General features: G+C 37.1%; 1 protein-coding gene across 1 annotated transcript in view; it reads left to right on the top strand.

The window, feature by feature from the left end:
• The window catches only part of Rme-8 (receptor mediated endocytosis 8), a 699,549-nt gene that overhangs the window by 158,157 nt on the left and 514,895 nt on the right, over positions 1-26,497 (top strand). Inside the window, exons 15-17 of the mRNA XM_090387774.1 lie at positions 4,325-4,432; positions 6,184-6,339; positions 21,210-21,266. Of these exons, the coding sequence (XP_090243900.1) occupies positions 4,325-4,432; positions 6,184-6,339; positions 21,210-21,266 (321 nt within the window). The remainder of the gene's footprint in view (positions 1-4,324; positions 4,433-6,183; positions 6,340-21,209; positions 21,267-26,497) is intronic.

The raw sequence follows: 26,497 nt of genomic DNA, 5'->3' as shown, positions 1-26,497 counted from the left end.
GGAAGAGAAGCTAAGAACTACACAGCGAAGAATGGAACGAATTATATTGGGAATCAGAAATTTAGATAAGAAGAGAAACACATGGATTAGGCAGCAAACTCAAGTAAAGGACATTCTTATCAAAACTAAAGAACTAAAATGGTCTTGGGCAGGACACATAGCTCGAAGACATGATGACAGATGGACTAAGAAAATAACAGAATGGTACCCAAGAGGAGCTAGAAGAAAACCTGGAAGACAAAGGCGGAGATGGATAGATGAAATTCATGAGTTTTTGAGTAGTAAATGGATGGCCAGTGCTCAAAACAGAAGGAACTGGAAAGTTGCTGGAGAGGCCTTCATCCTGCAGTGGATTGAAAATGGCTGATGATGATGATGATGTAACCTCTAAACCCTCTGAATTTGCTGCAATTGCTTACCTATCCTACTATGCAGGTATTTCTGATGTTCAGAAATTCTGTGAAACTGTGACATTTATTATGGTCAGCTTTTTTGGCAAGAGGCATTCATCACAAATCAAGACCCCCCCCCCCCCCCATCCCATCCCACTATTTATGCAGAATGGAATTGTGTATGGTATGCATCCAGATTGTGGGAGTTTTTATACTGGAGAATTGTGTATGAGTCTTGAGGACTGGATATCTGAACATGAGGGAGCTATTTGAAGAGCTAACTTTGTCTGCTCTACCATCACTATGCACTACTGGAGTAAGCAGCACAGTCAACTCCAATCCTCATAAGATTGAAATAGACTTTGCCTGCAATTACTATATTTATTCTTGTCTCAAGGCCTTCCATATTTTTATGTCAGGTCCTAGTGCAAATTGTAACAAAGGGACCTGTATATATCCTATTATAGAGTCCATTATCTTATGCATTGACCACTGGCACAGCATCTCTGAAGCATTAATTCATCTCAGGCCATAGTTGACCTGTTTTTCTTTCCTCATTTTTCCCCTCTCCTTTCTAGTGTTCAGTACTATGTGCCACTCTGTTATGTTGTTATGGTATAAATTTTCTTTTTGGTGCTGTTTTTAGCTATTCTCTTTTGTGTATGTTTTATAGATCGAAGCTTGTTTCATTTTTATTTATATTTTATAGATTTTATTTTAGCATTATATTTATTTACATATGCATTTTTATTGTTATTACCTTTATTTTAGGTTTATTTCATATTTGCTATTAAAATCAGTTTTACTCTGTTTAGGTTGACAAGAATTTTTATTACATGCTATAATTGCCGATGCCCAAGGCTACTTTGTTAATGTCACAATATATATTAAGCTTGAATGTTAAAATTGAAATTGCTTTTGAAGTCTGAGTCAGGAAATTTCTAATCCTAGATATGATGTGGCAGTTCTTCAACCAGGATAATATGCAGAATAAGACAGTCTCTGCGCAACATAGCAGTCTCCTTGCCAACATTTCAGTGATATCTGGCATTTTGTTAACCAATAACTGTACACTTTCTGCTCTCCAAGCTTAATCTTTGTGAGATGTGATATTTTAATTTTTTTTCCCAAATTACAACTGTATACGTTAACAGAAAATAGTAGGGAATAGAACAGTTTCATATTCATGGCATAAAAATATTACCCAACTTTACTCTAAGGATTAAATCAGCGTTGTATAATATTAACTAATGCAGTAACTTTTATTGTATATATATTATTATTTTTTAACTGCCATAATTAATGTAGTTGACATTTTTATAATGCAAATTTTGTAAATATGTTAAAAAGTGTCATTTTTTTACCCACTCAACACATCTGTTTTTAGTCACTGAATGCAAGTAGATTATACTAGTACAGTAAACTCCTTAAAATCTGGCACTTAACAATCCAGTATTGTTTAAAAATTCATATTTTACAAAAAAAAAAAAAAAAAAATCAACATTTTAACCTCCTGGAATATTAAAGAAAGAAATATGATGCTTGTATCAACATGTTGTAATGAGGTTTGATGTGAGTTGCCATGCAGTATACAAAAATGTAGTTCTAATATACTTAAGATACCTTTTTTGTCTGAGTTTCAGAACTAAATAACATCTGCTTTCTGATGGACTAGTTAGTCCTGAAGTGGACTGACATAGCAGCTTTATCTTTTAAATAAATATTCAGTTAAACTCTTGCCGAGGCTATTTGTTTGAAAGTAGTGCAAATACAAGAGCTGTTACAAAGGTAAGTTTGTCCTGCCATGAGAATTAAAGCCATTGCATTATCAATGCAGTTTAAATCCTTCTGCCTGAAAAAGTAGATGAAAGATCAAAGTAGTCCTTGGAATGTGTTAATATTTCTGAGGCCGCATTGATTTAGCTGCATTATAACTTTTAGTGCTATTCTCTTATTCAGTAAACTTCATAATTTAACTACACTTGAAATTAAAGCCATGTGCCTGGTCATGTGCTTGTTTGAGCTGGTGACTGAGAGCAAAGAGATTTAAATGCTCAATGTAAGTATATCTGGAAAAATGTTGTTCCCCTCAAGGTTTGCGATGAATGCCTCAAGAGCCCAGTATTGTTTTCTATATTTATCAGTGATATTCATGAAGGCATATCAGACAATGTCCAAGTTTGCAGTTGATACAAAGGTTCACATGGTGGTTAATGACAGTAATAACAGTATGCTTCTGCAACAGGATCTAGAAAAGTTAGGCAAATGAGAAATAGCAACTGAAGTTTAACATTGATAAATGCAAAGTATTCATATGGGTAGCAGTAACCCCAGAATAACATACCAAGCTGTGTGGTATGCAGGATAGTGGAAAATTAAAAAGACCTGGGGGGTAATTTTGCAGTCAGATATGAAGTTCTTTGAGCAATGCAGACAGGCTGCCAGATAGCTCACGGGATTTTGTCAATGATATACAGAAATTTTGCTAGCAAGGATAAGGAGGCAATTATCCCATTGTATAAGGCAATGGTCAGGCCACATCTTGAGTACTGCATACAGGTCTGGAGGCCTCATTTTAGGCAGAATGTGGAGCTGCTGGAAAGAGTACAGAGAAGGAAAGTGAGATTGGTGAGTAGAACAAAGGAGTGCTCTTACCAAAAAAGGTTTCAGTTCTGTGAATTGCAGTGCCTGAAGACTAGGCACCTGCGAGGTGATCTGATTGAGGTGTTTGAGGCTTTAATTGGATTGAGCAGGCTTGATGCTGATGGAATTCTTCCTTTTTCTCAGATTATGCACCTGAGGGGGCATAAATTCAAATTGAGGAAGGATGGTTGTAGAATATTGTTGTTGTTTGGTTTTTAGGAGCATTAGCAACTAAGGCCATATTGCTCCAGGATATGCGGTGGTCATTCCTTAACCTTTCCGCATCCTCCGTATTTGGTGGTGACAGGCTCGAACCCCGGTCTAATCAAGAAGCGTGTGCTACGCACTGCTGCTCCTTCCCACCTGGTTACGGAGGCGCCATTGTTGTTGTTGTAGAATAGCTGAACAGAAGTTTACCTTTAGCCAGTGAGTGGTTGATTGTTGGAACAAACTTCCAACTGTTACTGTGGAAGTTGATAATTTAAATAAATTCAAGGAAGAACTGGATGAACTGTTGGAGGGAATGAATAGGTGAAATGGGAGGTGTCTTTTTTTTTTTTTTTTTTGCTGTTGCTGTATAAGCTTTCTTTCTTGCATCATTTGTCACTGCTAATGTTAAATGTGTGCTTCGTTAAATCTAGTTACTCTTCCTTTTATAGTGATTTATTGATGTATACAAACAATAATATAATTTCCAAGATTTTTTTTTTTTTTTTACCACCATTCTAGATAGTCATTGTTCTAAGTACAAGACTGCAAGGAGAAAAACTGCAGCCAGCTCAAAGTTACTTATTTTGCTTCCTACTCCATACTGATGCTATGACAAGGTCCAGTGAGTAATGCTGATGGACTGCCCAACTACTAGGAAATACCTCTCAATGCCAAATTTTAAAAAGTTCTCTCTCTTGTTGTTTTTGGACCGACCTCTTCATATAATCTCTGCTTCATTTTCATATTTTATTTGCTGGTAGGAGAGATAACTGTATGCTGTAATATGGCTATAAAAAGAAAAGGAAAAAAAAAATTGTATTCATTAGATGCCATAAAGGTAGATTAGGCATGTGCTGAAATTTTGTTTCAGGATTAAGTTAAACTTTAATTTTAGAATGTATATTAGTATAAGAGTTTTCACGTGTCATTTTTTGAAGATAATATTAACACAAAGAATTTAAATCATCTTTCTGAACAGGTATTGATGGATTTCTGTAGACTGTGTAAATATGAATGAATGAACATTGTTGCATGTAGTCATATCACTTTTTTTTTTTTTTTTTTTTTTAATTCTCAAGCCAATGCATGATGATTATGATTTACGCCAGGAGCAGTTAAACAAAAGTTCCTTACTTTCAACAAAGAAATTTCTGCAGGATCTTCTGGATATGTTTGTTTCTCATGTGGTACGTATTTTTTAATTATTAGTATTAGTAATGGCCGCATGGTGCAAGGAAGCCTATGGCTTATGCTGCACTAGCAAAAAAAAAAATAAAAGAAAATAACAAAAAATACATAAAATAAAATAATAAGAATAAAAACAAATTAATAATAAGAAAAAAAAATAATAATAATAATTAATAAGAGAAAAGGAAATGGACAACCTATGCATTTCCCTCCTCCTTTAGGTAATTATCCAGCTGACCTTTGAATTTCCCCAGACTCTCAGCCTTTACCACCCATGTAGGTAACTTTTTCCAGTAATTTATTACTCACTGGCTAAATTTTTTAGTTTAGTGCTAACTGGTGCAGATTTTTAATTCTTTTGCTTTTGCAAAGAGTTTGCAAAAAGTTTCCATAAAAAATTAAATGCTGTGGGGCATTATCTCCCATTTCAGCACTCCTGGCTTAAAAAAAAAAGTTTAAAAAATCAAGAGGTGTTTACCAAAACCTCAATAACTGATGTTCACATGATGAATACGTGTGCATTGAGTTTTTTTTTTTTGGGTGGGTGAGGGGGTTGGTATGTCGGGTACATGGGATGACATGATATTTAATACAAAAGTCCTTAGATATATCCTAAGTAAGTGTTGAGCTTTTGGAAAGGATTAGAGATGTTTTAGATTAATTACATTTCTACTAGGGGTGGTAACTGGAGAAGGGCTATGGAATTGGCCCCCACAACCTCCACAGGCATCAACAAAAAAGTGATGTAAATTTGTGGTCTATCTGACACTACATTATTGGCATTACTCAAAAAGAAATTCCGATACTTTAGTTTATATAGATTTCTTTGAAAGGAGACCAGGGCTGGGACTATGGAACTTTAATTGATCTTAAAATCTTCTTAGAGACCAGTGAATGTCAAACATCCAAAACTGAAATATCCTTCTGTTGGTGGGGAGTGAGGGGATGGGTTGGGATTGAATCAGAACTGATCTTAAAACTATTTCAGGGACTAATAGACTAATAGAGCATATGCTGAAAATTTTTTGCTTGTCATTCGGACACAAGTATCAATCACATGCAAAGGAAATCCTTATTGAGTAACAGTCATACATATGAAACATACTTCCATTTATGTATGGAAAGAACTTGAAATTTTACAAAAAAATTTTTTTATTTTTTATTTTTATCGGTCCACTTTTAACAATATTTAGGTTGGCCTGACAGATCTTTCTTTTTAATCCAAATATAAAATTTCATTAACCTGTCCATTGGGAGTCAAGTAATTACATGTGGATGGGCATGGTGAAGACAGAAGGTGTTTTATGTATTTGCGGATATACTTCAAGTGCCAATGAAGTCCAAAGATTGATCAGGTCTGTGAGTGAGAAAGATGATGACTAAAAAGAGTGAAACCTTGGGGCAAATAATTTAAATAAAATTAAAATTCTTAAATTCATTAACATTTGTAATGTTGTAAGGAATTATGAATAGGAATACAAATTATTGTTATTATATTTAACTTTAGAAGAAGGACTAAATCTTCAAAATATACCTCAATTAAGCAGTTTACTAAGCATTAAGCAGTATCGCAGTTTTTGAAGTGTAATTTTAGTTACGCCTGTCTCTCACAATGTTTCCATGTTTAAGAAATGCCTGATTGTTGATTTGTGTCATAAGTAATAGTTGCTACTTATTAAAACATACAAGTTATCCATGCAGTTTGTATTATTCTTCTGATTATAATCAAATCATGATTTGTTTTTAATAGGTAAAAGGTACAGGTGCTTTAGTGGTGGCTGCCATGCTGGATTTCTTGACGTTTGCTTTGTGTGCTCCTTACAGTGAAACAACTGATGGAGGCCACTTTGATACTTTATTAGGAATGGTAGCTGAGAATGGTCGAGCATTGTTTTCACTTTTTCAGGTAGGATGGTTGCTTTATTTAAAATTCTTTATTTTAACGTTTCTACCTTATTATACATTAAAGTGATAATTGGATATCAAATTTTGAGAATTAAGTTAAAATATTAAAAAAAATTGCAGAAAAGATTTTTGATGAGTTTTCATAATTTACAGCATGATATGTGCAGTTGAACTTATTAGCATGAATGCAACAAAATAGAAAAATTAAAAATTCAAATGTGTACTTTAATAGCCAAATTTCATGTTTGTACTGAGTACATAATTGTCTCCTTTCTAATGGGCAGATATAAAAGGACTGAGTCATCTATAAAATTTATTTATGCATTTCACTTTTTCCCAGAAAGTCAGGCTGGGGAGAAAGGCATCAAAACAATAACAGAATTGGGAATGTGTAATGCTATCAACTGTCCCAACAGCTTAATTTCCTGCCACTTACTGAACTGTGTACCTTTGTTTTTTATGTACACCTGCCCATGAAATCATTTCACATGTAATTTTATTGGGTGGTATGATATGCTTATTTAATAAATTGTTTGATTTTGTTTCCTTTAGACCTCAGTACATTCTGTTAATGTGCAAATTATCAAAAACTGAATTTTATACCATCAATTACTCTTATGCCAAAGCTGTTAAATGCAGCCCATATTTGCACAGTCACAGAATGGGAATTCTTTGTTGCAAGGAGAACCATTCTAGTCCTTTAGCACATATTCTTTAGCCTAAAATATGTGTTGCACACATATTTTAGCAAAGAATATGTGTGCAACAGATATGTTGTACATAAATTGTTGGTACATAAAATGTCCAAATAATCTGGCATTTGCTAATCTGGAAAATCCAGTAATCCACCATCTAAGAAGGCTGGTCAGTTCATCGCCTAGCTTCTTTCTTTTTTTTTTCTCCTTGAATTCTTACCATGCTCAAATTTTATAATAAACACAGTATTATGAGATATATGTAGCTGTTTTAGAATTAAGGACAGTACACACAGTGTAACAGTAGGTGGCCAGCCTTCTTTGATTGTGGATAATTGGATTTTCCAGATTAGCAGATTGAATGGGACATGATAAAATTTTCCACAATCAAAATACAGTAAATCCCCCGCGAATAGCGGGGGTAACGTTTCTGAGAAATGCCACGAATACCGAAAACTCGAATACTGAGTTATGGCTCCCATAGTAATAAAGGGGTTCCATTCCAAAGTATGAAATATATAAGAAAAACTAGTCTAAAATTTTGTCTATGTATGTATTATATGTACCTTCATAATATGACTATGTACATAGTAAAATGCAAGCATATGGCATCGAAATGAAAATAAAAAACAATTTAATATTAAATGTAATATTTATTAGAAATTTCAAACAAATCTTTCAAACCAGCGCCTTTGCTAGCTAAAAAACTTATCCCGTAAGTTGCTGTCACCAGTTTCGCTAAAGTGTTGATAAAGGAGTTTTGCCTTTTCACGAATGATTAGTGAACTTAACAGAATTTTATTTTGAGTTCGGTCTTCTATCAGATTTTTTCAAATTTTTTGCAAAACAGAGCAAATTTTTGAAGCAATTAGCGCGTTTTTATGGCGGATTTTTTCTGATTTTTTGATTGATCGTACCGTTGATTCATTGATTTTATAATGTTTTGCCACTGAGGAGATACTTTCACCATTAGAAATTATGTCTAACTCAATTTTATTCGCTAAATGTCATCACCTTTGATATTTTCACATTTCCCTTGTTATTCGTATCCATATTTTTGTACAGGTTAGAAAGAACTTGTCCACAATAAAGTCACTTTCTTCCGTTAACACACTCGAAAAAGTCTGTTTTACACTGCAAAACAGTAGATTTATCACTTTTGTAAGCATATCAATTTATAAATTGATAAATTTATTCAATTTATAAGCATATAAATTAAAAGCAAATGACGAAACCTTCCATGACAAGTGCATAACACATACTGAACAAGGATTAGCGAGAAACATCCACACTCGTGATTTTGTCACCCCTCTCCCCCCACCCACTGAGCGTTGTTTTGACCGGGAAAGATAATTTTAGCCACGCCCATGTTTTTTTCATGGCGGAAAATGTTCACGGCGCTTTAAAATTCACATTTTTTTAATATTAAATCAGTGGCCGCGAAACTGCGAATACAGATACCGCGAATAGTGGGGGTTTACTGTAGTTTAAGATTGTGAAGTCTCCTTGCAAAGTTACCTTTATGACATTTTGGGATCACAAGTGTTTAGTCCATGTACATATAAACACGCATGACAATCATTGAAGAACCTTAATTGTGCAATGTTGGCACATTCACACTTAATTCACAAGTTATCCTTTTTTGACACTGAAGTAACATGTTGAAGGTCACATGTTTCAAAGTGGTGATGAATTGGAAATAGCAGTGAGATAATGGCTGAGCGAAAAGAAATTGGATATCTATCATAAAGGAATGGAAAAGCTCATTCCATCCACAATATGACATGTTTCAATCTTTTGCAGACCCTTTGTGAAAAAGTAATGGGATATCAGTACAGTTACTCTGCATCATTCATATTTTGGATTGCACAAATAACTTCAAACTATATATGGTAACTTTCTGACAGCCTCTTGTATAATAATTACACCAGGGTGTCTGCCAAGGGCAAAAGTTCATGATATTGCAGAGCAAATATCATCTTTTAAGGGCACAAAGGATGATATTGTTGTACACGTTGGCACTAATCACATTAAGAGTAGGAGATCAGTGAGCTTACTTGACAGGTACAGATCGATGTTGAAAAAAGTTGAGAGTTAGAATTAAATTTGAAAGTATCTGCAATTGATGAGAGCCTTGTCAATCAATTCTGCTCTGGAGAGACTGTGCAAAGCTCATGAAGTAGAATTTTTCTCAACACGGTCTGTGCTTGTTAACAGGACATTGCTTCTACAGGGATGGGTTACACTTAAATAGAAAGGGTGCAAGAATATTTGCTGATGCTATTGAGGCAGTGTTAGATGGGTTGAAAAACTGCTAGCTTGGGCGGGGGGATTCACAAACTAATAGATTAATGGTAGCCATAGGCAGAGGTGAAAGTGATTCTTGCACTGCTTCTATTGGAATGAGCAGCAATCTGGAAAGTGAGATACTGGGGATTTCAAGGGCTGCTGAGAGTCATCATGGAACAAATTAATACATGGGTTGTTTTAGGGTAACTAAGAGTAAGAATAGGTGCATGTATACTTGCATGTACACCAATGCTAGGAGTATAGTAAATAAATTTGATGAATTTGAAGTGCTGGTCAAGGCATCAAAGGCAGATATTGTTGGGATATCAAAGATATGGTGTCACACACATATAATCAGTGCAGAATTGGAATTTGGGGAGTACAATGTGTACAGAAAAGATACATGATAGGAAGGGTGGAGGGGTTATGCTGTTAGTTAAGAAACACATAAAATCTAATGAAGTGCATCCAGTTGATATAGATGGTCAGTGCAACGTGGAGTCAGTTTGATGTGATAAGTACTGGAAAAGCAAAAATGAGAGTAGGAGTGTGTTGTAAGCCTAAAACTCTGAGTACAATGTACAACTGTACAGTGAAATAGAGTGGGCCAGTAAACCAGATTGTCTTATAATGGGTGATTTTAAGTTCCCAGATATAGACTGGAACTTGTGGGTTGGTCACTCACACACTAGCATTACTTTTGTGGATTTATTAAATGATGGTTTTCTACAGCAGTATGTTCGAGAGGTAACCAGAGGGAGTAACACTCTTGATCTGATTATCAGCAGTGACTCTTCATGCATTAAGAATCTACAGATAAAGGAACCACTATGTGGGAGTGATCACAGTGTACTGATGTAGGATTTACTTAAAGATGTAACTACCATCAGGGGTAAAGAGAAGGATTTTTGCTTTTGTAAAGGTTAATACAGTAGTCTCATAGATTTTTTAAATTCTGTACAGAGGGACCAACTGATGATGTCAACAGCAAATTCTAAATGGGAAGCATTCAAGAAATTAATTGTGGAAGCTACTAGGCTTTTCATACCGATTAAGAAATATGTGTTCAAGGTTTAGGCCTAAATGGATGTCAGATGAACTAATAAGACTCATGGCAGAGAAGAAAATGCATGGGATGCATATAAATTATCAGGTGGCACAGAATCCTCTGGCAGATATAAGCTAGTCTGTAATTAAGTCACAAAGGAAATTAGTCAAGCGAAAGCAGATTACAAGAAATCTTTGGCAAACAATGCAGAGAAAAATAGTAAAGACTTTTTTACTTATGTAAACTCTAGCAGAAAGGGGATGAATCAGATTGTTCAACTTGACACATTGACGGTTCGATTGTTGATGAACCTGACAAACTGAATGGTTATTTTGCATCTACATTTACACATGAGGTCTGTAGTGAATTAGAGGCCAGAAGCTTATCAGTCTCTAGCAGAGAGCTAAATGATTTTGTAATAACTGAGTAAAGTGGAGGAGAAATTAGCATTACTAGAGGCATATGATGCAAGAAAGTAAACTTATGCAGCATCAGTCAAAGAAAGGAAACAAAAAAAAAAAAAGTGCTCCCATTTCACCACTCTGTTCGTTCCAAATACCTATCGAGCTCAGCCTTAAATTTATTTAGGTTATCAACTTCCACAACAAATGATGGAAGTCTCTTCCACCAACCAACTACCCGCTGGCTAAAGCCAAACTTCCGCACATCTATCCTACATCTGTCTTTCCTCAATTTCAATTTATACCCTCTCAGGTGATTATTCTGAGCAAGAGGAAGAATCCCATCAGCATTGAGCATGCTCAAACCGTTCACGGCTTTATACACTTCAATCAGATCACCTTGCAGGTGCCTAGTCCATTCACTAATCTTGTTGCTCTTCTCTGTACTCGTTCCAACAGCTCTACATTCTTCTTAAAATGAGGCTTCCAGACTTGTATACAGTACTCAAGGTGTGGCCTGACCATTGCCTTATATAAGGAGGTAATCACCAACTTATTCCTGCTAGAAAAATTCCTGTATATCATTGACAAGACACTATGAGCTACTCTTGCAGACCGTCTGCACTGCTCAGAAAACTTCATATCTGCCTGCACAATAACCCCCATGTCCTTTTCGTTCTCTACCACTGTCAGTGTAGTACCACGGAGTTGATACATTACTCTGGGGTAACTGCTTCCCATATGTAGTACTTTACATTTTTCAATGTTAAACTTCATTTGACACCTCTCAGCCCATTTGCTGAACTTTTCTACATCCTGTTTCAGCAGTGTACTGTCATTAGTTAACAACCTTGCCAACCTTCGTATCGTCTGCAAAATTGGACATTAAGCTTGATATACCATCATCAATATCATTTATAAATACAGAAAACAACAATGCACCCAACACCGAACCCTGAGGAACTCCACTAATAACATTAGTCCTCGATGAGCAGTGTCCATTGATTACTACTCTCTCTCTTCTCCCCCTCAACCATCCCTTTATCCATAGCAGTAGTTTGCCTCCATTGCCACACTGCTCCAATTTGTGCAGCAGTCTTCCATGTGCAACAGTATCAAAAGCCTTTCTCAGATCCAAATATATGATATCAAAGTTATTCTCTGCCTCCCTTTACTTTGTGACCACATCATAGTAGCCAATCAAATTGGTCAGACAAGACTTTCCCTTAACAAAACCATACTGTATCCGAACTATAACTGAAGTCTTGTCTAGATGTTCCTGCAGTGCTTCTTTAACCAGTGTCTCCATTAATTTTCCTGGAACATAAGTTAAACTAACAGGTCTATAATTACTTGTGTTGTTCCTCCTTTGTGTATTGGGGTCACATTTGCACATCTCCAGTCTATGGGTTCCTCCCCTGAGTCCAAAGAAGCCCTCATAATTATGGCCAAGGGTTTGCTTACTTCCTTTGCTGCCTCCTTTAATAAACCTGGATAGATCCCATCCACCCCCGGGTGCCTTTTTTCTGTTTTTTTATCTTCAACAATTTCTTCTCTGCTATATGTCTCATTAGTTCATCTGACCTCCATTTAGTCCCAAACCTTGATCAATATTTATTAGTCGGTATGTAAAGCCTAGTAGCTTCCAAGATAAATTCTTTGAATGCTTCCTCTCTGTTATCACAAAATCATCTAGCTCACTTCCAGAGTTTAATTCACCTCTGGCATTCCCCTCCCTGAATAACTCCTCATGTATGAATGTAGATGCAAAATACTCATTTAGTTTGATAGCCACCTGAGCAGGATCATCAACAGTGAACCATCAATATCCAGTGGACCAATCTGATTCATCCCTTTCCTTCTAGAGTTTACATAGGTAAAGAACTCTTTGCTGTTTTTCTTTCTATCCTTTGCCAAAGATTTCTCATAATCTGCCTTTGCCTGCCTAATCTCCTTTGTGACTTGGTTACAGACCAGCTTATATCTATCATAGGCTTCCATGTCACCCATTAATTTATATGTATCCCATGCATTTTTCTTCTCTGCTATATGTCTCATTAGTTCATCTGACCTCCATTTAGTCCCAAACCTTGATCAGTATTTATTAGTTGGTATGTAAAGCCTAGTAGTTTCCAAGATAAATTCTTTGAATGCTTCCCATTTTGAATTTGCTGTTGGTAACATCATCACTTGGTCCCACCGTATAGAATTTAAATACTGTCTCAGACCACCGTAGTCGCCTTTATGAAAGCAAAAACCCTTCCCTTTACCCCTGATGGTAGTTACCTCTTTGAGTAAATCCCACTTCAGCACATTGATCACTGCCACCTAGCGGCCCTCTATCTGCAGATTCTTAATGCATGAAGAATCACTACTGATAATCAGATCAAGGGTATTTAATCACTCTAGTTCCTCATGAACATACTGATGTAGAAAACAATCATCCAATAAATCCACAAAAGCCTTGTTAGTGTGTGAGTGACCAACCCACAAATTCCAGTCAATATCTGGGAAATTAAAATCCCCCATTAAAAGACTGATTACTAGCCCAATCTATTTCCCTGTACAGTTTTTTTATTATACTCATCAGAGTCATTAGGTCTATAACACACTTCTACTAACAATTTTGATCTCCCAATGCTTATGTCACACCAACTGTGCCCACCAAGTACGGAGGATGCAGAAAGGTCAGGGAATGACCACTGCATATCTACATGGAGCAATATGGTCTTAACTGCTAATGCTCCTAAAAACCAAATAACAAACAAACAACAAACATGTCACACCAAACTGACTCAATACTATCCAGCAATGTCGACTAGCTTAACTTCCTTGGATTTTATGTATTTCTTAACTAATTGCATAACCCCTCCTCCCTTCCTATCCTGTCTATCCTTTCTGTACACATTGTACTCCCCAAATTCCCATAATCCCACATTCCCATTCCAGTTCTGCATTCCTTATATCTGTGTGACACCACGTCTCTGAGATCCTAACAATATCTGCCTTTGATGTTTTGAGCAATACCTCAAATTCATCAAATTTATTTACCAAACTCCTAGCATTGGTGTATACCCAAGTAAAGCTGCACCTGTTCCTATTCTTAACTACGCTAAAACAACCGGGATGTTTACTTGTACCGAAATGACTCACAGCAGTCTTTGAAATACCCTGCATCTTGTTTTCCAGGCTGCTGCTCATTCCAATAGAAGCAGTGCAAGAATCACTTTAACCTCTGCCAGTGGCTATTGTGAATCTGTTAGTCCTTGTATCCCCCCCCCCCATGCTAGCAGTTTTCCGACCCACTTAATTCTGCCTCGATTAGCATCAGCAAACATTCTTGTACCCTTTCTATTTAAGTGTATCCCATCCCTGTAGAAGCAAACTCTTCTGTTAACAAGCACAGACCAGGCTGAGAAAAATTCTACCCCTTGAGCCTTGCCCAATCTCTCCAAGGCAGAATTGATCGACAAGGCTCTCATCGTATACTCCCTCCTATCATGTCTGGGCAGAATTGCAGACACTTTCGAATTAAAAGCTAACTCATGGCTTTTTTTCAACATTGACCTGTTCTTGTCAAGTAATTCCACTGGTCTCCTATTCTTAATATCATTAGTGGCAACGTGTACAACAATATCCCCTTTTGTGCCCTTAAAAGATATCTGCTCTACAACGTCATCAACCTTTACCCCTAGCAAACATTCCCTGGTCCTGTTGCACCAATCCTTTTTTGCACAATATGTTTCCTGTTTCCCTGACAATAGAGTCAATGACAACTAGTTCCTTTGGGACCAGTGCATTCTGCCTTGGTGGTTGCTGCTGTGTTGCGTGATGTTCAATTGTAAGTTCTGGCATTGATGTGGACAGCTGAGACTTTGATGGGACTCTCAATTTAAATCCTTTGAGTACATCCATCCTGTCTTTCAAGTTCTCATATGGTCTCGTTCCTGATTTCTCCACAAACATCAAAGAAGCAGTACATTTCAAAAGGCCGTGATTCAGAGGACAACCCCCCCCGTTCTCCCCTGAGCCACAGCACTCCCATTAGTTTGAGCCTTTTGCTTTGCTGCTCTGGTCTGAGTCATGATTCTATTCAATTTCAATTTAAATTCCAATACAAAATATAACGCTAAACTTATGTCCCAATGCAGTTATAACACTATATACAGAGTTTTTCAAAATGAAGTCCGGGGTTTCAGACAATTCCTGTACACACATGAGCAGAAAATTCTGAAACCCTGGACTTCATTTTGAATAACCCTGTATATGTATTTCAATATCGAATATTATCTCCGAGTTAAGGTATATCATTTTCTTATCTCCGAGTTAAGGTATATGACTTTCTTATCTCCTGTGAAGTTGTATGTATTAATTTATAATGTTAAGTTTGTAAAAACTAGGCCTTTATATGTATTTAGTTAAAAAGTACAATTTAATTGACAATGAAATTTAAAAAGATTAATAAATTTTACTGATTAATTGATACTACTATACTCGCTATCTAGATTTACGTTAAACCTTACGCTATCTAGTTCTGGGTATACATTGTATTGTATAACAGTGGCGGCAAGTTACGAATGGTGAATCTATGTACACTAGGTTTAATTACTTTCTAAATTGCCCTATCTGAATTCAAAATAAACCACGGAGCTTGACTTGGTCTATAAGCTACTTATAGAAAATAATTTAATATAACAATTAAGTCAATAAAACAACTAAATATAATTAAAAACTTAGCTTTCGTGGGAGCTGTGAAACTTGTCCAACACGTGGATTAGCTACCCTTGCCGATACTAAGGTCTACTGATACATAGATTAGATACCCTTACCGATACTACAGTTATATTAAAGGAAGCAGCAAAGAAGTAAGCAAACCCTTAGCCATAAATATGAAAGCATGCTTGGACTCAGGGGAGGTCTCCCATGGAATGGAGATGTGCAATTGTGTCCCCAATTCACAAAGGGGGATCAAAGGGTGACAAGAGTAATTACAGACCTGTTAGTCTATCAGGTCTGTAATTACTGTAAATAATGACCCAGTATTTTCCCTCCAACTTCTGTTCCAGGGAAAATAATGGGTCACTGGTTAAGGAAGCAATGCAGGATCATCTAGACAAGACTACAGTTATACTTCAGGCACAGCATGGATTTGTTAATGGGAAGTTTTGTCTGACAAATTGTTTTGGATACTATGTGGTTACAAAGGAACTGGATGCAAAAAATAATTTTGCTGTACGTTATACTTGGATTTTAGGAAAGCTTTTGATACTGTGGCACACAGAAGACTATATAAAAATTGGAGCAGTATGGCATTAAGGGCAAGTTCCTACAATGGATAAAAGGATGGTTGAGTGAGAGAAGACATGGATCTTTGTGGATGTTATTAGTGGATTCCCCGAGGGTTTGGTGTTGGGCCCTTGTTGTTTTCGGTATTTATCAATGACATTGATGAAGGTACATCAGTTTTAATGTCTAAGTTTGAAGACGATACATTACTGTCATTAACAGGGTTGTTAATGACAGTAATGATAGTACACTACTGCAACAGGATCTGGAAAAGTTGAGCAGATGGGCTGAGAGGTGGCAACTGAAGTTTAACATTGACAAATGTAAAGTACTGCATATTGTTAGCAGTAACACACCAGAGTAACATATCAACTGGGTGGTACTACACTGAGGATAGTGCACAGTGAAAAGTACTGGGGGGTAATTGTGCAGTCAAATATGTTTTCTGAGCAATGCAGATAAGCTGCAAGAGTAGTTCATGGTGTCTTGTAGTGGTGGTGGCATGTGATGCAAGAAAGCAAGCGTATGAGCTTATGCAGCATTAGCCAAAAAAAAAAAAAAAAAATCTCACCATTCCCTCCAAATGCCTGTCCAGTTCCTCCTTAAATTTATTTAACCTATCAACTTCCACAACAACAGATGGAAGTTTGTTCCAGCAATTAACCACCTGCTGGCTAAAGGCAAATTTCCGCACATCTATTCTACATCTGTGTTTTCTTAATTTGAATTTATGCTCCCCTAGGTGGAAGGATCCCATCAGAATTCAGCATGCTCAATTCATTCAAGGCCTTATACACCTCAATCAGATCACCACGCAGGTGCATAGTCTCCAGCCACAGCAAATTTGCAGAACTAAAGCCTCTCTTGGTAAGAGGATCCCTTCATTCCCCCCACCAATCTTGTTGCCCTTCTCTGTACACGCTGAAGCAAATCTACATCCTTCCTAAAATGAGGCCTCCAGACCTGTACGCAGTACTCAAGGTGTGGCCTGACCATTGCCTTATACAGAGGGACAATCACCTCCTTTTCCCTGCTAGCAAAATTCCTATATATCATTGACAAAACCCCATGACCTGCCCTGGCAGCCTGTCTGCATTGCTCAGAAAACTTTATATCTGACTGCACAATTACTTCCAGGTCTTTTTCATTTTCTATCACGTTAAGTGTAGAACCACACAGTTGGTACATTTCTCTGGGGTTACTTCTACCCATATGCAGTACTTTGCATTTGTCAAGGTTAAACTTCAGTTGCCACTTCTTAGCCCATCTGCCCAAATTTTTTAGATCCTGTTGCAGTAGCACATTGCCATTACTGTCATTAACAACCCTACCAACCTTTGTATCACCTGCAAATTTCAACACTAAGCCTGATATACCTTCATCAATATCATTGATAAATATACAAAACAACAGTGAACCCAACACCGAACCCTGTGGGACTCCACTAATAACATTAGTCCACGAAGAGTACCACCCATTGATTACCACCCTCTGTCTTCTCCCACTTAACCATCCTTTTATCCATTGTAGCAACTTACCCTTAATACCATTCTGCTCAAATTTGTACAATAGTCTTCCATGCGCAACAGTGTCAAAAGCTTTCCTGAAATCCAAATATATGATATCAAAATTATTTTTTGCATCCAGTTCCTTTGTAACCACATCATAATATCGTATCAAATTTGTCAGAAAAGACTTTCCCTTAAGAAACCCATGCTGTGTCTGAATTATTGCTGCAGTCTTGTCTAGAAGATCCTGCAATGCATCTTTAACCAGTGACTCCATTATTTTACCCGGAACAGACGTTAAACTAACTGGTCTGTAATTAATCGTGTCACCCTTCGATCCCCCTTTGTGAATTGGGGATACATTTGAACATCTCCAGTCCGCAGGGACCTCCCCTGAGTCCAGGAATGCTCTCATAATTATGGCTAAGGGTTTGCTTAGTTGCTTTGCTGCCTCCTTTAATATAACTGGATAGATCCCATCCACCCCAGGTGCCTTTCTTATGTTTGACTTCAACAATTTCTCCTCCACTTTGTTTCAGTTATTACAAAATCATTAAGCACCCTGCTACAATTTGATAACCTTCTGCCATTTTCAAACCTTAATAACTCCTCATGTGTGAATGTAGATGCAAAATTCTCATTCAGTTTGTTTGCTATCTGAGCAGGATCATCAACAGTCGAACCATTGATATCAAGTGGACCAATCAGATTCATCCCATTCCTTTTAGAGTTTATATAAGTAAAGAAATCCTTGCTGTTTTTCTTAGCATCCTTTGCCAAAGATTTCTTGTAATCTGCCTTCGCCTGCCTAACCTCCTTTGTGACCTGCTTTGTGACCAGACTAGCTTATATTTGCCCTAGGCTTCTGAGTCGCTCGATAATTTATATGCATCCCATGTGTTTTCTGATAACCATTTAGGCCTAAACCTTGAACAATATTTCTTAATAGTTATGAAACTTTTAGTAGCTTCTCCGATTAATTCCTTAAATGCTTCCCACTTAGAATTTACTGTTGGTAACATCGTCAGTTGATCCCACTAAGCAAAAACCCTTTCTTTTACTCCTGATGGTAATTATATCTTTAAGTAAATCCCACATCAGTAAACTGTGATCACTGCCACCTAGTGGTTCCTTTATCTGCAAATTCTTAATACACGAATGATCACTGGTGATAACCAGATCAAGAGTATTATCCTCTCTGGTTGCCTCTCGAACATGCTGCTGCAGAAAACAATCATCCAATAATTGTCAGTGATATACAGGAATTTTGCTAGCTGGGATGAGTTGGGGGTGTGTTTGTCAACATGTCAGGCCACACCTTGAGTACTGTGTACAGGTCTGGAATGAGTATAGAGAAGAGCAACAAGATTGGTGAGTGGAACAAAGGGTTGGTGTTACCAAGAAAGGTTTAAATTCAGCAAATTTCAGCTTCTGGAGACTAGACACCTGCGAGGTTGATGTAATTGAGGTGTATATGGCCTTGAATGGTTTGAGCAAACTCAATGCTAAATGGGATTCTACCTCTTGCTCAGATTACTCATCTGAGGGGACATAAATTGAAATCGAGGAAAGAGAATTGTAGAATAAATGTGTAGAAATTCACTTTTAGCCAGTGGGGTGGGTTGATAGTTGGAACAAACTTCTATCTGTTGTGGTGGAGGTCAACAACCTAAATAAGTACAAGGCAGAACTAGGCAAACATTTGAAGTGAATGGATGGGTGAAATGGGAGAGTTTTTTTTTGTTTTTTTTTTGCTGATGCCATATATATAAGCTTGCTTTCTTGTATCATAAGCCTCTGTTAATGCTAATTAAAGCTTATTATTAAGATATTTTATTATGGTTTATTTTCCTTTTTGGGAAAAAAAAAAAAATCTTGTATTGGGGATATTTCTTTTTTCTCTTTCTTCATATTTCCAAATTTTTGGAAAGTTTAGATTTTTAAAAGTTGATGTTACATAATCCTGTTTTTTCTTGCATCATTTTACCAATAGTGATGCTAAAATACAGAGTTGTTAAAATTAAAGTGTCCCTATGTTTAGGGCTCCTGAGCGAGTTCTAAGGCTTGTACTGAAGAGAAATTTGGAGAAGTACAATAAAGAATTCACCTGCCATTTATTGGGAAAAAAAAAATTTGTTACAAAATTTGTCACTATATAGTGCTGTGGCAATACAGATCACTTGAACAGCGCTTCAATTGATCAATGTGTCCTCCATTTTGGTCAACAACAGTTTCCATTTGAAGAACAGCATTTTCTACAGCAACATGTCAACTGGAATAGCCAGCACATGACATATAATGCTGTCCTTCAGATCTGCCAGAGTTTGACATCCTTCCCGATACACGTGGTTCTTCAAAAAACTCCACAACCAGAAGTCGCATGTGGTGAGGTCTAGTGATTGGGGTGGCCAAGATGCCTGGAAACAACGGCTGATGACCCGTTCATCTGTAAAGTGTTGCCTTAGCAATCTTTGAACACAATGGTGGGTGTGGGATGGTGCACCGTTTTGCATGAATATGCTGCACCTCTGGTATTGCAAAATTTGCCAACATTTCATAATATCGCTGTCCATGGAACAGGTGCTGGGTCGAGTAGGTGTGTTACCTGTTCAAAAAAATATGGCCCAATCATGAATGTGGCTGTAAATCCACACCACACTGTCACTTTTGGAGAATGCAACGGGACCTCTTGAATAATTTGAGGGTTTTCTGTTGCCCAAATGCGACAGTTGTGTATATTCACTTGTCCATTTAAGCGGAAGTAGGCTTCATCACTCCAAAGGATGTTCCATGGTCAAGTGATATCCACTGTCATTCGTGCTAGAAACGGAAGTGTGTATGTGAAACGAATATCTGCATCACCATGCTTTAGCTTCTGTAGCATATGCATCTTGTAAGGATAGTACCACAACGCCTGACGCATTACTAGCCTTACAGTGGAATACGGCATGTCCACTTCATGAGGAACAGCTGGCACACTTGCTCTACCACATGGAGATTGACTTGATAAATCCATGACAGCCATAGCCACATCTTCAACATGAGAGGAGTCCACTCATTTTTGATTTATACCTTGTTGAACACCAAGATGTCCTATCGCTTTAAATTTCGCATTCATTTTGCGGACAGCTGAAACAGTCATAGGTCCATGCCTTATGATGCGGAATTCTCTGATAGCCACAGCTGCATTATTGCTCTTCTGATAGTACAGCTTCACTAATAACGCATTTTCCTGCAACATTGTTGGCATTGCTGCTGTAGTGCAGGCAAACATCTACTGTATGATTTTGCTTGCTTGTTTACAGTACAGTAGAGCTGAGTAGTGGCGCTGTGGCAATAACTTACGATTATGCAAATAATGTAAGTTATTTGCATAATTGTAACTAAGATAGTTACACACCATAATTGTAACTAAGATAGTTACACACAGCACCATACAGTGACAAATTTTGTAACTAATTTTTTTTTTCCAATAAATGGTGAGCACATTCTTTATTGTACCTGTTGTCCAAATTTCTCTTCAGTACGAGCCTTAGAACTCACTTCAGAGCCCTCTACATAGGGATACTTTAATTTTAACAACCCTGTACATTATTAGATTAAACTTTGTATTGTAGTGATTTTTTATTTATTTTTTATTTCAGCATCCATCTTTGGCCATAGTAAAAGGAGCAGGATTAGTAATGAAAGCCATTATTGAGGTAATACTCTTTATACACACAGTACATAAATATTTTCCATCATTAGAAAACATTTTTATATAATAAATCAGAATGAAGTGAAAATAACAGAGATAATGTTTCTTATGTAAATATAATGTAATACATTAATAAGATTAACTATTACTTTATGCAGCCATTATCAATCCACTGCAGGATGGAAGCCTCCTCAACAATTCTGTTGAGGGATATGGACCCTCATGGTAGGATAGATTTGTGATTTGTACAGAGTGAGCAGCTGTTTGAAAGAAAGAGAAAACCCAAATTTTTTAGATGCAGAGGAAGCAACTTTTGTGATGTGCTTATGCCAAGAGACATTAGAAGTCAGGGTAAATCCCTAATGGAAATATGTGATCTTGTTAGAAATATGAGTTTTATCGAAGATGAGCAGAGGATAGGATAAGCATAGGAGCCTTTTTGTGAGATATAGGAGCCTTTTTTTATGCGAAAGTATTTTTTCTCTGGAGCACATTTGTGTATATTCTCTCTGATACTGTGGTAGATGTACATTTAAATATATCATTACGTATATGACAATATTTACTTTTTTACACTTTTTTTTAAAATACATTTCCTCCATTAAAAGGGTGTTTGGAAGAATTTTGATAATTTTGACAATAAATTTACAGGTTCTGATGACATTTCTTCACTTGTTCTCAAAACCTGTGCTCTGAACTTGCACCTGCTCTGTATTGCCTTTTTACACTTTCTTATTCCACTGTTTTTTTTTTTTTTTTTTTTATAATTCTGTTTGGAAACTTGCTCATATCCAGCCACTTCCTAAAAAGGATTACAAATTCCTCCCATCCAGTTTTATTGTCTTATTGTATTTCACTCTTTCCAAAGTAATGGAGAAAGCCATTAACTTCCATGGACCCTGTTCTTCTGAATTGGCTTCTATAATTCTCCTGCTCTTCCAAGCCAGTCAAAACAAGTGCTGCAATCATTAACATCCATTTATTGTTCAACTTCAAACTCAACTTTCCCTCATTTATCCCTTCTACTTCTCTTCGCAATAATAATATTAATAACCTCCCTTCTAGTGTACTAGTGTACTGAATTTTAGCCATTATAAATATTTACAGGTGTAACTAAGTTCATTTGTTAGACTTCATTGAAATGATCTTTTCTAAAACTGCATTAGCATTAGCATTAGTAGAGGCATTTGATGCAAGAAAGCAAGCTTATGCAGCATCAGCCAAAAAAAAAAAAAAAAAAAACCCACTTCCACTTCACCCCTCTGTTCGTTCAAAGTGCCTGTCCAGCTAAGCCTTAAACTTATTTAGGCTATCAACTTCCACGACAAGGGATGGAAGTCTGTTCCACCAACCAACCACCCGCTGGCTAAAGGCAAATTTCTGCACGTCTATCCTACATCTGTCTTTCCTCAATTTGAATTTATGCCCTCTCAGGTGATTATTCTGAGCTAGAGGAAGAATCCCATCAGCATTGAGCATGCTCAAACCATTCAAAGCTTTGTACACCTCTATCAGATCACCTCGCCGGTGCCTAGTCTCCAGACACTGTAATTTGCAAAACTTAAGCCTTTCTTCGTAAGAGCACCCCCTTTGTTCCATTCACTAATCTTGTTGCCCTTCTCTGTACTCGTTCCAGCAGCTCTACATCCTTCTTGAAATGAGGCCTCCAGACCTGTATACAGTACTATAGGTGTGGCCTGACCATTGCCTTATACAAGGGAATAATCACCTCCTTATCCTTAGTATTGTCAATGATATACAGGAAAAATTCCTGTATATCATTGACAATACTCCAGATGGGCTGCAAGAGCTACTCTTGCAGCCCATCTGCACTGCTCAGAGAACTTCATATCTGCCTGCACAACCACCCCCAAGTCCCTTTCATTCTCTACCACTGTCAGTGTAGTACCACAGAGTTGATACGTTGCTCTGGGGTTGCTGTTTCCCATGTGTAGTACTTTACATTTGTCAATGTTAAACTTTATTTGCCACCTCTCAGCCTATCTGCTCAACCTTTCCAGATCCTGTTGCAGCAGTATAGTGTCAGTAGTGTCCTTGACAACCCTGCCAACCTTTGTATCATCTGCAAACTTAGACATTAAACTTGATATCCCATCATCAATATCATTTATAAATACAGAAAACAATAATGGACCCAACACTGAGCCCTGAGGGACTCCACTAATAACATTAGTCCACGATGAGCAGTGTCCATTGATTACCACTCTCTGTCTTCTCCCCCCTCAACCACCCCTTTATCCATAGCAGCAATTTGCCTCCAATGTCACACTGCTCCAATTTGTGTAGCAGTCTTCCATGTGCAACAGTATCAAAAGCCTTTCTAAGATCCAAGTATATAATATCAAAGCTATTCCCTGCATCCAGTTCTTTTGTGACTGCATCATAGTATCCAATCAAATTGGTCAGGCAAGACTTCCCTTTAACAAAACCATGCTGTGTCCGAGCTATAACTGAAGTCTTGTCTAAATGATCCTGCAGTGCTTCTTTACTGCTGAACTACTAGGTGTTAGTATTAGCCATATGGTACTAGGAAGCTCTAGTAACTAGGCTTTTGCTCCCTTATCCAAAAAAATAAAATAAAATAGATATGACAGTTCAATTCAGTGCATAACAGTTCAATCTGAAAATAATTAAAAATAAAAAAACAATAATATACAAGTGGACCTTGGATAATTTGAAATTGCTTAATTTGAAATAAGAAATAAATAAGTTAAGTCAATTCGAAATAATTGGTTATTTCGAATTATTATTCTGCACATTGACATGTGCAGAATAATAATTCGCACATGTCAATGTGCACTTATTAAGAATAATAAGCCTACTATTCTATAAAAACTAATTATTTAATTTGAAGTTTGGATAATTTGAAATAAATTTGATACCATTTCAGCTTGAAATTATCCAAGCTCTACTGTATAAAATATATAAAAAATAAATATTAAAATATACATATAAATATTTAAAAATGACGGTAAACATCCTACCTGTTATGCTCCTCAATAGGTAACTATCCAGCTGTCCTTTGATTTCCCCAAGCCATCATATACTATTGGAAGTAACTGATTCCAGTAATTAACAGCTTGCTGACTAAAATAAAACTTCCTATAATCCACTCGAAATATCTTTCCTTGTAATTTGGGTCCAAATCAATTCAGTGCATCAATTCGGCGTACGAGACAGTTCTGTTCACGACAGTTTGGCGTACGAGACAGGTCTGTTCACGACAGTTGGCCATACGAGACATTTCTGTTCACGACAGTTGGGCGTACGAGACAGTTCTCTTCACAACAGTTGGGCGTACGAGACAGTTCTCTTCACAACAGTTGGGCGTACGAGACAGTTCTCTTCACGACAGTTGGGCATACGAGACAGTTCTCTTCACGACAGTTGGGCGTACGAGACAGGTCTGTTCACGACAGTTGGGCGTACGAGACAGGTCTGTTCACGACAGTTGGGCGTACGAGACAGGTCTGTTCACGACAGTTGGCCATACGAGACAGTTCTCTTCACAACAGTTGGGCGTACGAGACAGTTCTCTTCACAACAGTTGGCCATACGAGACAGTTCTCTTCACGACAGTTGGGCGTACGAGACAGTTCTCTTCACGACAGTTGGGCGTACGAGACAGGTCTGTTCACGACAGTTGGGCGTACGAGACAGGTCTGTTCACTACAGTTCGGCGTAAGAGACTATTCAGTGTATGACATTTCACTGTAAGTGACAGTTGGGTGAAAGACAGTTGGTCATAGCCACCAACTGTCTTTCACCAAATTGTCATTTTATATGAATGATACTTTTATGAACTCTATATGAATATATAATTCATATATGGTGAATTCTATATGAATTTGTGTATGAAAATGAAGACTGAAAATAATGAGCTGTAAATGAATAATTTAGTGATCGTGGTATGGTTCATATTTTTGATAGAGTGCGCTAACCACCTCCATTTTTTTGAGGCACATTCTACTTTTTTTTAATGGTGATTCTTGAAGAAAAGTATAACAGACAGGTTAAAGATTGGGAAACAATGACCTTTCTTTTGATAACTTTACTCCAATTGCTTTGTTATCAGTTTTTTAGATTATATTTATGGGAAATGTCTCCATAGCCGAGTGGTCAGGAGCGGGAGTGCAGTAGCACACACTCTGAGTAGACCAGGGTTCAAGCCCCTGACTGCTGAATACGGTCGATCTGCCAACTCGAACCGGACTAGCGTGGCAGATTATGGTCCATTTCCCTCAGCATGAATTGTTGAGGAGGCTTCCATCCTGAAGTGGGTTGATAATGGCTGCACTTTATCTTTTATTTATTTTTAGAAAAATGTTTCACATATATTTTAACTGTTTACTGTCTCATTCGAACACAAAGCACTCAATTTTTTTTATAGAAGTCCTGAGATTAGTGGGTGGAAGAGAATTATGTAATTAAATAAGGTTAGAACACTTCTCTAATATGCATTATGCATGGTTATATCCCTTTAGCCATCAGTAAAAATTAGTGATTGTAATTTTCTGACTTTTATGCTATGAAGCAAAATTTGTTGTGATTGCTAAAACAATGTCTGCCAGGGGCAAAAGATAATGACGTTGTAGAGCTGATATAATCTTTTAAGTGCACAAAAGGTGATATTGTTGTACATGTTGGAACAAATGACATTAAGAGTAAGAGATCTGCAGATTTACTCAACAAGTACAGGTTAATGTTGAATAAAAGCCACGAGTTAGGGTTGAATGTGAAAGTGTCTGCAATTCTGCTGAGACACGATGAGAGGGAGTATATGATGAGAGCTTTGTCGATCAGTTCGGCCCTGGAGAGATGGTGCAAGACTCAAGGTAGAATGAGGTACACTTAAATAGAAAGTTGCAAGAATATTTGTTGATACTATCGAGGCAGTGTTAGGTGGGTCAGAAGACTGCTAGGTTGGGTGGGATACACAGATTAAAATATTAACAGTGGCTGCAGGCAGAAGCAAAAGTGATTCTTGTACTGCTTCTGTTGAAATGAGCAGCAAGGTAATGGAGATTTCCAGGATTGCTGGGAGTCATAGTGGAACAAGTAGATACATGGGTAACTAAGAGAAAGAACAGGTGCAGGTGTGTTAGGGTAACTAAGAGAAAGAACAGGTGCATGTATACTTGCATGTACACTAATGCTAGGAGTATATTTAATAAATTTGATGAGCTTGAAGTGCTAGTCAAGACATCAAAGGCA

Source organism: Mastigoproctus giganteus, chromosome 13, assembly GCF_048544385.1.
Source record: "Mastigoproctus giganteus isolate SK-2022 chromosome 13, ASM4854438v1, whole genome shotgun sequence".
Lineage (NCBI taxonomy): Eukaryota > Metazoa > Arthropoda > Arachnida > Uropygi > Thelyphonidae > Mastigoproctus > Mastigoproctus giganteus.
The sequence above is the reverse complement of the archived record's forward strand: the minus strand, read 5'-3'. Positions and strand labels throughout refer to the sequence as shown.